The sequence below is a fragment of the Typopeltis vanoorti genome, chromosome 26, assembly GCF_054136105.1.
Source record: "Typopeltis vanoorti isolate ZY-2024b chromosome 26, IOZ_Tvanoo_1.0, whole genome shotgun sequence".
Classification (NCBI taxonomy): domain Eukaryota; kingdom Metazoa; phylum Arthropoda; class Arachnida; order Uropygi; family Thelyphonidae; genus Typopeltis; species Typopeltis vanoorti.
The window spans coordinates 1335976-1352567 of NC_143574.1; the positions used below are offsets into that span (position 1 = coordinate 1335976).

General features: G+C 35.3%; 1 protein-coding gene across 1 annotated transcript in view; it reads left to right on the top strand.

Annotated features, from left to right (window-relative positions):
• The first annotated feature begins 272 nt into the window (after nucleotides 1-272).
• LOC150092266 (prolyl 3-hydroxylase 2-like) overlaps nucleotides 273-16592 on the top strand; it is a 131374-nt gene continuing 115054 nt past the window's right edge. Inside the window, exons 1-2 of the mRNA XM_090414922.1 lie at nucleotides 273-765; nucleotides 5802-5954. Coding sequence (XP_090271048.1) covers nucleotides 280-765; nucleotides 5802-5954 — 639 coding nt within the window. The 5' untranslated portion in view covers nucleotides 273-279. The remainder of the gene's footprint in view (nucleotides 766-5801; nucleotides 5955-16592) is intronic.

A 16592-nucleotide genomic window follows, 5' to 3' on the forward strand; every position in this document is an offset into this window, starting at 1 on the left:
TACACATACTTAAATACCATCGATAATACAATTTATATAATATATGTTATTACAGTTGTTTCTTGATAATTCCATTTTGTTGTACATTATTACTAACCTCAGACTCGATGCTTTTTTTTTTAACTCTGTTGTCATTTGAAATAAAGTAAATAAAATAAATGAATGAATGAATGGATAAATTTGTGCACAGCGCCCTAACATACGAGATCATAACATAAACTTCAAAATGAGTAACATATGAGGACTACCGGAGAGTTGGCTAGTATTCCGTATACGGTGATGGTGATTGTGCGTGTAACGCTGGTAAGCTTAATTATGAATATGTGGAATTTAACAGTTTTCCTTATAATTGTTCATCTTTTTTGGTTTCGTGGTGTGCCAGGAGTTCAGGAAAATTCCATGAATTCATATGAAAACTTGTATAAAACTGCAGTAAATGCATATCTCGAAAATCGCTGGGCTGTGTGTATTACATTTATGGAAAGGGCGTTGGAAGAGTATCGGAGTTACCAGATAGGTATATCACATTGTCGGTCTTATTGCCGTCAACAATTTGGAGATGCCATTCCAACTGATGATAGCATTTCCTCTCGAGATAAAGATCTAAAACTTTTACCATTTTTTGAAAATGTGCTAATGAGTGCCTTATGTCTTATGAAATGTCAACGTTCACATTTAGGAAGCCAAACGAGACCTTCAAAAAATATTGACAGTGACTTTGAAAATAAAGTGCCATACGATTATTTGCAGCTCTGTTACTTTAAGGTAAGTAATACATTGTACGATTTGAATCTATTTTTGATAGCCTATTAATCCCGTCTGATTACCATTTCAGTATGCAATACTTTTCACTCTCACACATACAAGTATATATTATTATTATATGGGATCTCCATTATATATATATATATAATTTTCACACAACACATTATATAATGTGTTGTGTGAAAATTGACTCGCTCTATTATTAAATTAATAATCCGGTATTTTATTTGATATTGTTTTTTTATAATTTTTTAACAGTTCATATATATATATATAATGAACTTAGCGAGGGATTGGGTGAAATATAAATAGCCATCAACACACCTACGGTTGATTTTACAGCAATGCTTCATCGTAAATCACGGATGAAAGCTTTACAGTAATTTAGTTATTATGCTGACTGAGCAAAGAATTTACCACATCTGGAAAATATTATCGTCGCGATGTATATATATCCGGCATGTTTATGTAAGACATGCCTAAAGCATGCCATAGTAAAAAAATAAAATGAGAAACCGATATCTTATGTAGAGGATGTGCTTGCATCACTTTTGATACATAGTTATTTTATCATTTTCTTGAATATAATAAAAGTAAGTTTGGAAATTTCCCCGAATACTACTCACAGTTTTATCACTTGGATGGAAAAAGCCTTGTAAGACATAGTTTGCTTTTGATCAGGGAAATGTTTTCTATGGCGCGAATGTTTTATCTCATTTATAGATAAAATATATATTTACTTATCGACCACGTTCATTCACAGTAAAAAAGGGGTGCAATAAAAACATTATAGTATTGCATATAGTATTTTTACCTGTTAACGGTGTGTTCTGGTCGATTTATCTTTTGTGAATAAAAACGAATGCAAGGCTTTTCCAGGAGAATGCTTGCTTCCCATGTATGAGACTGGCTAACTCGCTATCACTTGACAAAGCTCATATAAAAATTCTTCTTGTCGTGATGAAAGGAATCTTTTTGATTCCGCTTTTATTCCTCTTTGTGATTCCTGAACCCAGATCTTTTGATGAGAAGTCAAAAGATCTGGGTTCAGTCGAAGAGGTATGATTTATATTTTTTCCAACATGATGCAAATTCATAGAGAAAGCAGAAAAAGGCAGTAAATTGGGAAATTTGTACGTGTGTTGCATTTTGATGAACAGTTAATGTTTCTCTCTCTCTCATAAAGATATATGTTTCGTTGAGTCCTATCTATCTTTCCTTCTAGAGTAATAAAACAAAAATAGTTTCGGACAACAAACAGACATGATTGTTGTTTCCATGACAACAGGTAGGTTTCAGTAGTGATGGGAGCTGTTGTTCCCAAACTTCTGCATCTGAGGTCAGCTGTACCCACAGTGGTATTTGACAGTCATCAGCAATTATTTGAACACTATTAGTAAAGGGAAGAACTTCCTTGATTTAAAATAAAAAAAATCGAGAGAAAAGAAAAGAAACTTAGCCAATGCTGTCATCGAACTTTTATTCCATTAAGTAGCAGTCATTGAACTTTTATTCTATAAAATTTTTTCAGCCACTGGTAGTAGTAGCATTCAAACTTTAGTTAACCAGAAATCATAATTGTACTAATCTGTATATTCCTCAAACTGCTTAAAATTATATTAACATTAAAAACTGCCATCTTCCTTAAACATCCAAACAATCACACAGATAAAATATATCAAAAATATATGCTTCGTATCCATATTATTTCTGTAATATCCAGATGTTATATTAACTTCAATAGCCACTTTTCATCTGTGTAATTATCAATGTGTCAAGACTTGTTTGGTGTATAAAAGCTCCAAAATTTGCATTATTGTTTTTCTCAAATAACAAAAAAAAAATCAAAATGAAAATTACCTTCTATCCCTTTTGTTATTAGTTTTGGCAATATTCATACATTGTCAACTGCTGTTCCTTTTACAGTAAGTAAAAATATATTTGAAGGAGACCCATGGCACCAAGGATTTGGAGTATTGTATAATAAGATTATTCAGAAATGGTAAGAACTTTTATTTCTTTGATTATAAAGTATGTGTAATATAATTCCAGATTTGTAATCCAATAACTCTAGCTGTTGCAAACCTGTATTAAAGATGTTTGTTTTATAGATGAATGAGCAAAGGGTGCATAACTAATTTGCTAGACTTGAGTATTGGAATGAGAAGGAAAGAGATGGGGGAGGAAGATAATTTCATTTATGTAACTATGAAAGATAATTATTTAAAAGCCCCTACAGCATGTGATGTAGGGGACCTGGAGCTGGAGTGTGCTGGATCTCTCATCAAATTCCGATGAGAGAATTTGTCCCTAACCAAAGTTGTTACTGCTTTGGTTTGGTTATGTGATTTGGGAAAGAGTGATTAAGCAGTCTTAACCTGAGATGTAGTTAAATTTTCAGTTAAATAAAATTTTCAGTTCAAGAAGTATGTGGAACTATAGAGCAGGTAATGATACAACTAAGAAAGCAGCTTCAAGAAGCACAATTGCATCATAAACTACAAGAAATGACATTAATATTGCATGGGAAATGATTAATGAGTAATTGAAGAAAGCAATAAATGGGAGGATATAATGATGGGAAGGTGGCAGCAGAAAAAAAGTTGAAGTACTGAGTGATCACTTTGTAAGGTGTGTCATTCAAAAAGGAATTTTTGCAGTAAAAGATGCAAAAAATAGAAGTGGATGAACTAGAGGTGCTTAAGATATATCAAATTCTTGATGTGAATATGTCCATTGCATTAGATGGAATATCTGCTTCTCTGTTACAAGAAATTTCAATATAAATTTTTACTGCCTCTGAACAGATTGTTCAGTTTAAGGGTCATCATCACTGGCTAAGTAATAAGGATGTGGAAAGAAGCCAAAGTAGTGCTATTACATAAACGAACTTCTATAACCTTGTGGTTATGGTATTGAAAAAGTTAGTTAAAGTCAGAATTCAGGAGTGGGTGGATAGGAATGTGATGCTGTATGGAAGACAACACGCCTTTGTGAAGGGATGCTCTTGCCTTAGTAATTTAGTATGCAAAGGCATGTGACAGGATACTTCATGGGAATCTATTATGAAAATACACAGCCTTATATCTTCATACTCCAAAATGCAGAGGTATAAAGCTGTATACTGTTTTGCAGGAGATGAATGAAATTGATGATATTAAGAGGTGACAGGGGATTGAAGTTTAGAGGGTGCATCAAAGTGTTGCAGAGACTGCATATCACATTGCTGGCCATGATAAGGAGTGCATTGAGAAGTAGAGATAAGGAGATAGTTGTGGTATTAGTCAGACTTCACATTGTCTCTTGTACTCAGATTTGCTCACCAGTTTTCATTGTGATGCGCAAACATTGGAAAGGATCCATAGATGAGTGATCAAGGCAATATCAGAACTCTTGAATGTTGGTTATTATTATTATTATTTTCTTGACTTCCATGGAATCACAAGACTCGTTGTGGGAGGTTCAGCACTAGCCAATAAAAGTCTGTCATACCACTCCTTAAACTCATCCCCAGTCTGCACATTCACCACCCTCTCAGGAAATTCATTCCATGCTCCTACCAGTCCCCATGCAAGAAACTTACTTCTTCCCTTTTACTCATCATCTTTTGCAACTTCCAGGGAAGGCCCTTTGTCCTTGCTCCTTTTATCATTAACCTTTTGAATATACACTAATAATTTCATATGACTTTAGATACAGTGGTCTAAAAAGATTGGGAAATCTAGCTTGGCAAGAATTAGGACCTCCTTAACCACTCCAGTGATTGGGATAGTGACAGGTTCAGATAATCAGAAACCTGTTAGAAAAAATGTAGTAGACCCCCTCTTGATGAAATTATATAGTCATATCAGTAGAGGAACATCCTTCAAAGACAGTTAATAAAAAAATTGAAATATCTTTCTCCATTGAGATAATCACTGATGTATGGGGAGGGGAGTTCTGATAAACACCTATTACAAAAATGATATTAAAGCAACTGATATGACCACAAGAAAGAATTATGAGGATATATAAGAACATAAGTTACCTTCATAACTCTGCTACTGGTATGTTCTTTCTTGTGGCTATATCATTTGTTTTAATATTTTTGTTCTAGGTGTTTATCAGAACTTACAGTCCTCCCCCCTTGTATAGCCTGCTTAATTGGTTCCCAACAAGTCCACACACAATACATTTACTGAAACCAGAATTGCAATTGTGTTTTGCTTATTGTGTAAGGATTTTCGCTAACCCACACAAATTCATTATAAGTGTTATCCACATCCTATATTACTCAACAATGCAAGTTCATAATTGCCTCTTTGGGGTGCTGTACTTTTTGTAAATGGTATTGATGTAAATGCTATTTACTTCATGTCTCACAGTTGTTTTAAGAAGTGCAATTTTGTGCAGATATTTTTCAAGTGTTTAATTGTACTGCTTCATTATTTTTATTGTGGTGATTAATGTTATGTTTAAGTACAACCCAGATGTTCTAGTTTTCCATTAATGCCAGTTAGATTAATAAAAACTTGTCAGTTAGGGACATTGGCAATTTCTGACAGTGCAGTCAGGAAATTGCCATTATATTGCACAACAGTAGCTCTTGTATTGCTATAGAAAAGTCTCCTCTACAGATTTACAAAATCTGTAAAGGAGAATCTGCAAAAAAAAAAAAAAAAAAACTTTGGGTATCACCCTTTATTTTCATCACACTTCGCTGTTGAGCATATTTTCCCTTGTGTAACTGTTATTTCCAGTTTGTATACATCCATTCTGACAACTTTGGATGTAGGAGATGTATTTAAGTGTGCTTGAGAACATAGCTGGCCTGGTTGGCCAAGTGCAACTGCAACCCTACTACTTATTCTAACAGAAGACATCATTGCCAAAACCATGCGAGTATGGCAGTGACCATAGCCGTCTACGGACGTCAAATGTGATTTTTTTTTTTTTTTTTTTTTTTTTTTTTTTTTGAGAACATAGAATATACTCAACATAATTGGAATAGTTTGTATAAAGAAAAAAAAAAGTATTTTTTCGTATAAATTTTTCAGGTAGATAATCCAGAGAAGGCAGCCTCCTGTGCTTATACATTTCTCCTTTACAATCCTAATCATGAAGTAATGCAGTATAATCTCCGATATTATATGGATCTTCCTAATATAGATGTGAAAGAAGTGAAAAATTTGGAACAAAAAAATTATCAGGTATTTTTAATAAGAACAAAGTTTAATTGCAAAATGTTTGATTATCGGTTGGTTATTTTAAAAATAATTTGATATTTAACAGAGCTGTATAAAATTCGATTTGTTCTGGCTTCTTTCTTTTCTTCCATTATTTATCTTGATAAATCTCTTTCAGCTATTGCTATATGCCACATCCTGTATTCAATGGTCCTTTTGATCTTTAGCAGTAAAATCAGAAGAATAAGGCTCAATATCGGTGCTAAAGTTTCCTCTAATTGTTCTGGATGATATTATGGAGTTAACTATTATTTGATATTATCTTTTCTGTTGCTGCTATTTATAATGTATCTTGGAGATTAGCTAATGTTTAATATGTTCCTAAGATAGAAGGCATGCTTTTCATTTACTTAGTCTTTTCACTCTGTTGAATTTTTGTAAAATAAAGCAGTTCATTAATAGTCTGTCACAATCTAAAGATATATCTCAGCTAATAAATTACTGCCATACTGGTAACAATTGCTGATGATCTACAGGGAAACTCTTTGATGTTTGTATTAGAACATACATTGGAGAACCAGTAGTAAAATATGAAGAAAATAATGTTAGATGCACTAAGGAAGCATGGTGCCATGGAACTTCATGGTGGACTCAAGAAGCAACCTATGAAAGGAGAAGGTCACATAAAAAGTTCTTGCATACACTCTTTTTGAATATAGAACAAAATATGAAAAAGCTATAATATATGTTATCATTACATGACACTTCCATGGAAGCTAATGACTCAACTGTGAGAAGCCACTGTATCCTACATCACAATAACTGCTATAATACTGCACACTCAATCATCTTCACTTTATGGGAAGAATTAAATGTGGATCTCATGAAAGTAGCAGAATGTTCCAAAGGCTGCTGAAAAAGGAATGAAGGATAGAGTGCCACATAGAGAATAAAAGGATTCACAGATGACAGAGGCAGTACAAAGCTAAAGATAAATATTCCGGATGTATGGAAGGATTTTTTTTTGTATAACTATTGTAACTGCATAATTAATTCAAAATGCTCACTGAAGCTTAACTCCATATCATTGGAATAGAGCTCTCTTATAAAAAAGAAATAAAACAATCCAAGAATGATAGAGGAATTTTCTTATGTGTGCATCCCAGGCAAAATCTATGTAAGTATGCTTAAGAGGCAAGAATAATCCTTGGACAAACTTGATAAAGAACAAACTGGGCTTAGGTCATTTAAATAGGGATTGTTGTGATCACGTTTTTACCATAAGATAAATAGTTGCAAAATCTTGTGAATATAACGAGTTGTTTTGTCAATAATTAAATTGGATAAACTTACTTAAATTAGTTATTTCAGAATTTTATTTTCAGCCAAGTGTCATTTGCATATTCTTTGCAAACCTATGAGAAATAGTTAATATGTGGGATGGAATTACAAATTAACAATTGTTAGAATACAGTTCAACAACAATGATGATTATCACCAACCTCTTTGGTTGGGTGAATGGCATCTCCAACTCTCATACTATATATATAGACTGTGGATTTTGGGTGAGGGTTGATTTACATTGCCTAATGTGAGACCACTGTCATCCTACTTACTGCAGACCTGAAATGGTCTTAAAAAGTACTACACTTGGGCCCTAGAGCATATTTCCCAGATTAACTAACCCTAAACCCACCCTACTACTAAATATGCTATTCATTAATAAAAATGTAATGTACCTAATATGATATCACATAATGGGTGCATTGGGACAATTTGAACTATCATTCGAACCCAGAAGAAACGATTGATTCTCCTCTGAAGTATTTGGGTGTATGGAACAGAACCTTCTAAATCTTCTTGAGGAGGATAGCCAGTTATTATGAGAACTGACAGTTCTTATTCTTGTATTTAGATTAGATACACCTCACACAAACTTTGCTATTCGAAATTCTTCTACATCTGAATTACTGTCCTTCAAAAATATAATTCTGTTTATCACAGAATTTAGTGTGTATCAAAAGTTGAAATCAATAGTTATTCTTTTCATAGAACTTCTGAACTAACCACCAGACAGTAAGTTGTGATTTTTGGTGCACAAAATGATAATCCAACATTGGAGATCCATAAAATGATAATCCTTAAATACATAGATTGTAAAATAAAGACACTGATGTATTGGATGCATTCTTTGTTATTGTTGCAAGAATTGGAGTTCCTTAAGCTCACTATTTCTTTCAAATGGCTACAGCAATAACATCATAAAAAAAAATAACATTATTATCCTCTTCCTCAAGAAACACATTCACACAGTTTCTGTTCTTTCCATTTCAAAGGCTTCAGAAAGGTTTGCTAAACTTCTGTGTTCCATCAGTCTTCTGGTTACTCACTCAGTATGCAAATCGGGTTTCTTTCATAAGTTTCAGTTTGTTGAACTGTTTTCAGTTTGTTCTGCCAGCCTTGCTGTTGCCGCTATTCCGAAGTGTGCCTGGAGGGAATGCAGGTAATAATGTATGTTGGGGATACTTCTAAGGCCACAATTTGCAGAAGAGTTGACTGAAATTCTTCATCTATATGGCTTAGTCAAGAATTCATAAAGATATTCATGTCCTTCCAAATTTCATCTCATCAGCCATGAAAAGCAAAGAGAAATAAATTACCTATAAAAAAAAAAAAAGAGAGAGAAAGAGAGAAAAGCAAATCTCGCAAACCTTCCACATTTACTTCACAAATTTATATGGTCTTAGTTCCAACTTTAGAATGTGATGTTCATTTCCATCTCTAGTCCACAAAACCAGATTTCCTTCTTTTCCTACCAGAAACTGAAATGTTTGCTTCTTTTTTTTTTTAAGTACCACTCGTCACGATTTTCCCAATTACATATTCTTTGATTTTATTGATATGTCTATGAAATTATCTCTTTGTATCAAAGTAGCATTTGTGCATATATTCACATAAAACACTATGCCAGAGATTTTCCAACTTATAATCTCCCTTTTTGATCTTTATTATTATTATTCTTATTATTATCATCACTAAATCTCCATGGAGTAAAGACTCATTGTGGAAAGTACACACTATCACAGAACTCTTCAAACTGTGCTTTAAACTTATTTGGTATGTCTGAAAGAACCTGCTCCTTACTTCTTGGCTCACGCCATCCTTATAAAGTTTCCAGGAATAGCATCTTCTTCTACCCCTTCTCCCATTGTACGAAAAATTTCTTCCATATTAACCCAGTAACAACCCCTTACCAACTTAAGTCTAAATCATATCTTCTTATTTTTTATGAGACTTTGCAAATTGCATGTAAATGATATTGGAAGGGACTTAAATGGTGATATTCAGTTGTTTGCAGATGATGATGATGATGATGCAAAGTTGGGGAAAGTTATGAGAAGTAGAGCAGATGTAGCTTTGCATGGACTTGAATAGACTGTCTGAATATGTGTGTGGGGGGGACGTTAGTTTAATGTAGCAAAGTGTGAGTTTTAAAGTTTGGGATGCAGAGTATAGGATTGGTGGAGGTATCTTAGAGGAGGTGGAGTTGAAAGATCTGGAAGTGATGGTGGATAGGCAATGACAATGATGTAGATAACACTGACATATAGAAGTAAGGATGTGATGATTCCATTGTACAAGAGTTTGATCAGGTCACATATGGATTACTATGCATAGATTTGGTCACCTGGTTTTCAAAAGGATGATGAGATGTTGGAAAGGGTTTAAAGATGGTTGATTAAGTTGGTTTCTGGTCTCTGGAATGGGGAATATACATTGAATTGATAGAATGCAAATTACAGAGCCTTGCAGATAGAAGGAAGAGAGAAGACATGATTGAGACATATAAGTGGGTAAGGGATAATTACCAGATTAATGTGGATGAGATTTATCATAGAATATCTGGAGATGGGGGAGAAGAAGAGGCAATCCCTGGAAGTTGTATAAGGAGGATGTAAGCAAGGGGATGATGAGGAGTAGATTTTTTGCATAGAGAAAGTGAGTGATTGGAACACATTGCCTGAAAGGGTGGTGAGTGCAGAAAGACAGTGAATGCATTTAAGTCAAGGTGTGATGAGCTATTCGTGTGATAGTGGGACCTCTGTGATGACTCCTGTCTTGACTCCATGGAAGTCTGATCATAATAATAATTCTCTCAATCTGTCTTCATATCCTGTATTCCACTAATCACTTTAGTTAATCTTCTGTGGACACTTTTTAATGTATCTTCATCACCATGAAAACCAGGTCACAAAACCTGTGCACAATAATCCATGTGAATTCTCATCAAGACCTTATACCATTATTTCTTTGTATCTGCACGTCAAGGTTCTCTGCATCATTGCTATAATCCAATCTGACAACTTCGAAACTTCTACAAAGTCATATTTGAACTTCAGGGTTTTGTCCACCACCACTCCCAGGACTCTCAGCCCTTCTACTTCCTTCAAAGTTTCCCCACCAGGTATATACTTTTCATCCCATCACTGCTTACCAAACTTCAAAAGCTTACAATTTGCAATATTGAACTGATAGTTCCACTTAATTGCCCACTCATACAGTCTTCCTGTAAGGCCACAACATCTACTTGACTCTTCATTTTTCTTCTCAGTTTTGCATCACCTGCAAACAGTTGTATATTTCCAGTTAAATCTGTCCCATTATCATTAATATACAAGTTGAACAATGGCCCCAAAACAGATCTCTGTGGCACACCACCAATGACTTTCAGGACACCACATTCTCATATACTACTCATTGTTAATGCCTATCTAACCAGTCTTGTATTCAACTCATTAGTCTGTTATCTAATTCAGTTTAGTTACCAACATGTTATAAGGCAGCCTATTGAAATTCTTTGCAAAATCTAAGTTTACCACTGTATGTGCATTTGTAAAACATGACTTCCCTTTAAAAAACAACACATGCTGATAATCACAGAGTATGCTGCTGTTATCAGCACATTTCAGTATCCTAACCTCTCCAGAACCTTAACTCCCATCTCTTGCTATACAGATTGACCTATAATTTTAACATTTATAGTTTTCTTGTTAAAAACATCCTTTTTAACAAGAGTTGCAAAAGTACAGTTCCCAAGGGATTAGAAAGAAGCTAAAATTGTTCCACTTTACAAAGGTAGTGATAAGGCTGTGGCTCTAAATTATGTAGCCACAGCTACAATGCCTCACCTGGTAAAAAAAATAAATAAAAAATTACAAAAAAAAAAAAAATAAAATAAAAATCCTTAGTCTGCTCACAGTACAAATGTACTACAGGTTTTCTAATAACCTTTCGTGGGTGGGAACTATATATATATATTTATATTTATATACACACGAGAGGATGGTTTACTCACAAGTAAACCATCCTCTCCTGTTTCTTCTGCAAAGGTCTTGGTCTCCTCATAATTTCACACTGATGAATTGTTCACTGAATATCTCAACTATGCCTGCCGCAGCAGTTACCAATCTGCCATCTTAATCCATTAATATCATTTTACCATAATCATTCTTCCTTCTGCTTTCCATATATCAGAGTTTTCTGATATATGGAATCTCGGGATTTTTCTTCATCTGGTTTGCTAATTTCTGCTTGTGTTGCAGTCTTTGTTGTCCTTACCTGAGTTACCTTCCTGGTCGGCCTTTTATACTCCTCATGCAGTTGATGTAATCATTGTTGTTGTCGTTCTTCTTCTTCCAAATATCATGCTTAATCCCTTTAGTTCCATGCAGCATTTATCTCTTTCCCACTTAACTCCTTATATTCCATGCAATCATTCCAAGCTGTCTCCCAAGCTATCTATTTGCTAATTGCCATCTTTATAGTTTATGTCCTCTCCTGACTAGTTTTCATATAGCTGGCCACCATCCAGGTGATTACCTCATGGTCACTCTCACCAGCTGGAGGGAGTGACTCTCCATTCACAATTACATCATCTGATGAGATGATTAGATCTAAGACTCTCAACCCTTGCTTGTCCTCCCTTACATACTGCTTTTGTTTATATTAAAATTTAATGGTAATAGTAATAATAAGCTAATGCCTTTTTATTCCCTTTATAGGGAGTAGGTGAGGCCTTTTAACCCTTCACTAATTATAAGCCACCAATGATGAAGAGACTGGCAAGTAAGTGCTGCCATCTCTTAGTGCTTAACCCTAACAGAATATGTTACTGTCTGAATTAATGTGAGTTCTACAGTCAATTTTCTTGAGTTTATGGGATAAAAAACCTGAGTTTCTGGGAGAAAAAAACCTGTTGCATGTGCTAGAAATCGACTAACTCAGGAACCAGTTGAAGATAGGCATAGAAAAAGTTCCTTCAATCGGCGGCTAAATTTGAACTGAAGTCTATCTTCGAGTGGCCTAGCGCAGAAGATGCAAACGCCACTTCCATTGAGTTACACAGGCCTGTTAAAAACTGAATGGCTGCAAGTTAAAACTTAATATCACACATCCAGAATAGATTTTGAAAGGACCAAAACTTGCATTGTATCTAAATAGCAGTTATGCTTTCTGACCTCTTGCTAAAGATATTGGTGTCAATTATGCAAAATCCTACTCTCCAGGAACAAATGTCTTCATCTAAGACCTTCCCCCATTTTTTAATTATGATATTCCAGTAATTCAATAAAATTTCCATAAAGTGACTAGAGATGCTGTCTCATTGTTTGGAGAACATTTCCTCTGTGTGAAAACCATTCCATGAAAGAGAAGTCAATATATAATAAGAAAATGGGAAGAATAGGTTAAAACATAATAACACTCATTATTTGGAAAATATAATTTGCTTCTTATATTTCACTGGATTTCAAACCAGCATCTTTAGAGTACAAAAAAGCATTCTATAGTTTACACATGACACGAGTATGTGAAACAATTCAAATTATAACTGATAAAAGATCTAAACTCATAATTTGGAAGCTTTCTAATGTAAAAAAAAAAAAAAGTAGTATTACTTTTAGTGGATGCAATGTCTAAATGTATACCACGGGGGAGAAGGTTAAATAAGGTAGGTGTGAGATGGATGAATAAAGAGATTAAGCATGCAATACAGAGAAAAAGGGCATTGTGGAGGCAGCATAAGAGAAGTGGAAGTAACCAATTTCATGAGGTCTACAAAGACCAGGCAAGGAGGGTGACTTGGTTGGTGAGAGTTGCTAAAGAGAGGTATGAACAGCAGTTAGCTAATGAAGCTAAAAAGAATCCTAGGGAGTTCTTTCGATATGTAGCCAGCAAAAGAAAGAATGATTATGGAAGGATGACATTGATTGGCGGAAATGGTATAAAGACAGCTGTTGCAGAATGTGTGGTGGAGATACTTAATGAGCAGTTCATAAAGATCTTTCAATCTTGTGAATGTGACTTCATGGAGAGATTAAGAGCAGTTGATGATGGGGAGGAGAGACTGACTGTAAGTGAACAAGAGGTGTTTGGGGAGTTGAGTAAACTAGATGTAAATAAGGCTGTGGGACTTGATAATATATCACCGCGTATTCTGAAGGAATGTGCCAGAGAATTGACACCTGCCTTGACATATTTTTTTAATACGAGTCTTGCACTTGGTCAAGTCCCTAAAGAGTGAAAGGAGGGCAAGATTGTGCCACTTCATAAAGGAGGTGATCGAACTCAAGCATCAAACTATAGGCCTATCTGTGTGTCAGGTGTTGTGGTTAAGTTGTTGGAGAAGCTTGTGAGAACTAGGATTCAGAGTTGGGTTGACAACAATGGTATAATCTTTGATGGACAGCATGAATTTGCTAAAGGGAGGTCATGTTTTAGTAATCTACTTACTTATTACAATAAAGTGACTGCTTCCTTGGACAGAGGAGAAGGATACACAGTAATATACTTGGATTTCGCAAAAGCTTTTGATAGAGTACCTCATGATAAGTTGACAGTCAAACTAGAGCAGATGGGGTTGGATATTAGATTAGTGCATTGGATTGGAGACTGGCTATCTGATAGGTATCAACAAGTTGTGTATGGGGTGCAATATCCAGGAAAAGGAAAGTCACTAGTGGAGTGCCTCAGGGATCTGTTTTAGGGCCATTACTATTTAACTTGTATATTAATGATATTGGCGAAGATTTGGATGGAGATATTCAGTTGTTTGCAGATGATGCAAAGTTGGGACGAACCATAAAGAGTAGTGAAGATGTTGTGGCCTTACAAGAAGACTTGAATAAATTGAGTGATTGGGCACGGAAATGGGGATGTGAGTTCAATGTTGCAAAATGTAAGGTTTTAAAATTTGGAAAACAAAGATGGGATGCAGAATTTATGCTTAGTGAGAATATATTGTTGGAAGTAGAGGAAATAAGAGATCTGGGAGTGATAGTGGATAAGGATCTAAAATTTAGGGGACACATCGCCAAAATTGTGAAGACAACACAAAGACTTCTAGGAATGATGAGGAGGACACTGACGTGTAGAAGTAGGGAGATTCTTGTTCCATTGTATAAGGCTTTGATTAGGCCACACATGGACTATTGTGCCCAGATTTGGTCACCTGGTTTTCAGAAGGATGAAGAGATGTTGGAAAGGGTCTAAAGGCGACTGACTAAGGTAGTTTCTGACCTCTGGATTGTTGAGTATGAGGAAAGATTGAAAAGATGTAATTTGCAGAGTCTAGTGGAGAGAAGGAAGAGGGGAGATATGATAGAGACCTACAAGTTGGTAAGGGGTTGTTATAGGATCAATGGTGGAGAAGTTCTACAGAGAATAGTGGGAGATCAGGGGAGAACCAGAGGTCATCCCTGGAAACTGTATAAAGAGGGTGTGAGTAGGGGAGTGAGAGGCAGATTTTTTTCGTGCAGAGTTGTGAATGATTGGAATGCCTTGCCTGAGAGTGTGGTGTCTGCAAGGAGTTTGAATGTGTTTAAGACCTGGTATGATGAGATGTGTGTGAGATAAAAGGACCTCCTAGATGAGTCTTTGACTCCATGAGGTCTTGTTTAATAATAATAATAATAATAATAATAATTACAGTTATAGGAGTTGATCTTAAGATAACAGTCTCCCAAATTTTTGGTAAATTAATGCAACCATACTTGTTCAGGTTAGGAGAATTTTTCATAGCTATGACTGACTCTAAAAATAATCTTTCTGAGCTGTAATAACTTCTAAATAGCACATTGGTTTTCTTTCAGCTAATCCTGTGTGAAGGGGTGTCCATGTCCAAAGTGTGGTCAGCCAGTCCTGACTTTCCATAATGATGGTAGCAAATGTATTTTTTATGTTCTCCGAGGTGGATGTTAACAGATCTTCCTGTCTGACTATAACAGGGCAAGTCACAAGGAACTTGATACATTCCAGGATGTGCTAGGGAATTGAGTTTATCCTTAGGAGAGCAGATCATAGTTTCTAATTTAACATGTGGTTTGAATGTGGTGTGTGTAGGCCATGTTTTATTAGTATTTTGACTATCTTTTCTGATGTAGGGATTATGAATAGTGAATGTTTTGTTCTTATGTGTTAGAGGAGGGAAAAGTAGTGGGGCTATGTAGTATTTTATAGGAATTGTAGCCATTGGCCAAGAAAGTATGTTGCAGATATTTAAGTTCTGTCAAAAGAGCTGTATCATTAGAACAAATTGCTCTGGCTCTGTGTAGATGTTTTTAGAATACCATACTGTTGGGCTGCATCATGATGTTATTGTTTATGTAGACATCTTCCTGTGTGTGTGTGTGTGTGTGTGTGTGTGTGTGTGTGTGTGTGTGTGTGTGTGTGTGTGTGTGTGTGTGTGTGTGTGTGTGTGTTTTCTGTAAATGGAAAAAGATAGTGAATGATCTGAAAGGTTATTAGCTAATGTGTCAAGAAAAGGCAACTTCAACTTAAATCCTCCTCTTCCTTTATGTATTAGGCCTAGTGGCCTGTTACAATTCGAAACTGGATATCCCACAAAATAAGTCGGTCAGTCATTTCTTATTTGCGTGTTCTGTGGGACGAGAAACCGAGTTTCCAAGTGAAAAAAACTCCCTACCTCTGTATGAGACTGGCTAACTTACTTTTTATCGAAAGAGACCAGATTAAGATTCCTCACGCCACGGATGGGAATTGAACCCAGGTCTTTCTGACCAAAGGGCTTCATCTATACCAACTGAGCTATAGAGGCTCATCAATTTAAATATGTGCATCATACTTTCTTGGCCAATGGCTACAATTCCTACAAAATAGATAGAATACTACATAGCCCCATTACTTCTACCTCCTCTAACACACAAGAATAAAACATGACTATTCATATTCCTTACATCAAAGGTACATCAGAAAAGATAGCCACAGTACTAATAAATCATGGCCCACTCACCACATTCAAACCACATGTTAAATTAGAAACTCTCATCCAATCTCCTAAGGATAAACTCCATCTCATAGCATATCCTGGATTGTATGAAGTTCCTTGTGACTGTGACTTGGTTTGCTATGGGCAGACAGGAAGATCTGTTAACATCCATCTTGGAGAACATAAAAAAAAATACATTCGCTACCATCATTATGGCAAGTCAGGACTAGCAGACCAACTTTGGACACCTCTACACACAGGATTAGATGGAAGAAAAACCAATGCACTATTTAGAAGTTGTTACAGGTGATAAAGATTATTTTTAGAATCAGCCATGGCTATGAAGAATTCTCCTAACCTGAACAATTATGGTTGCA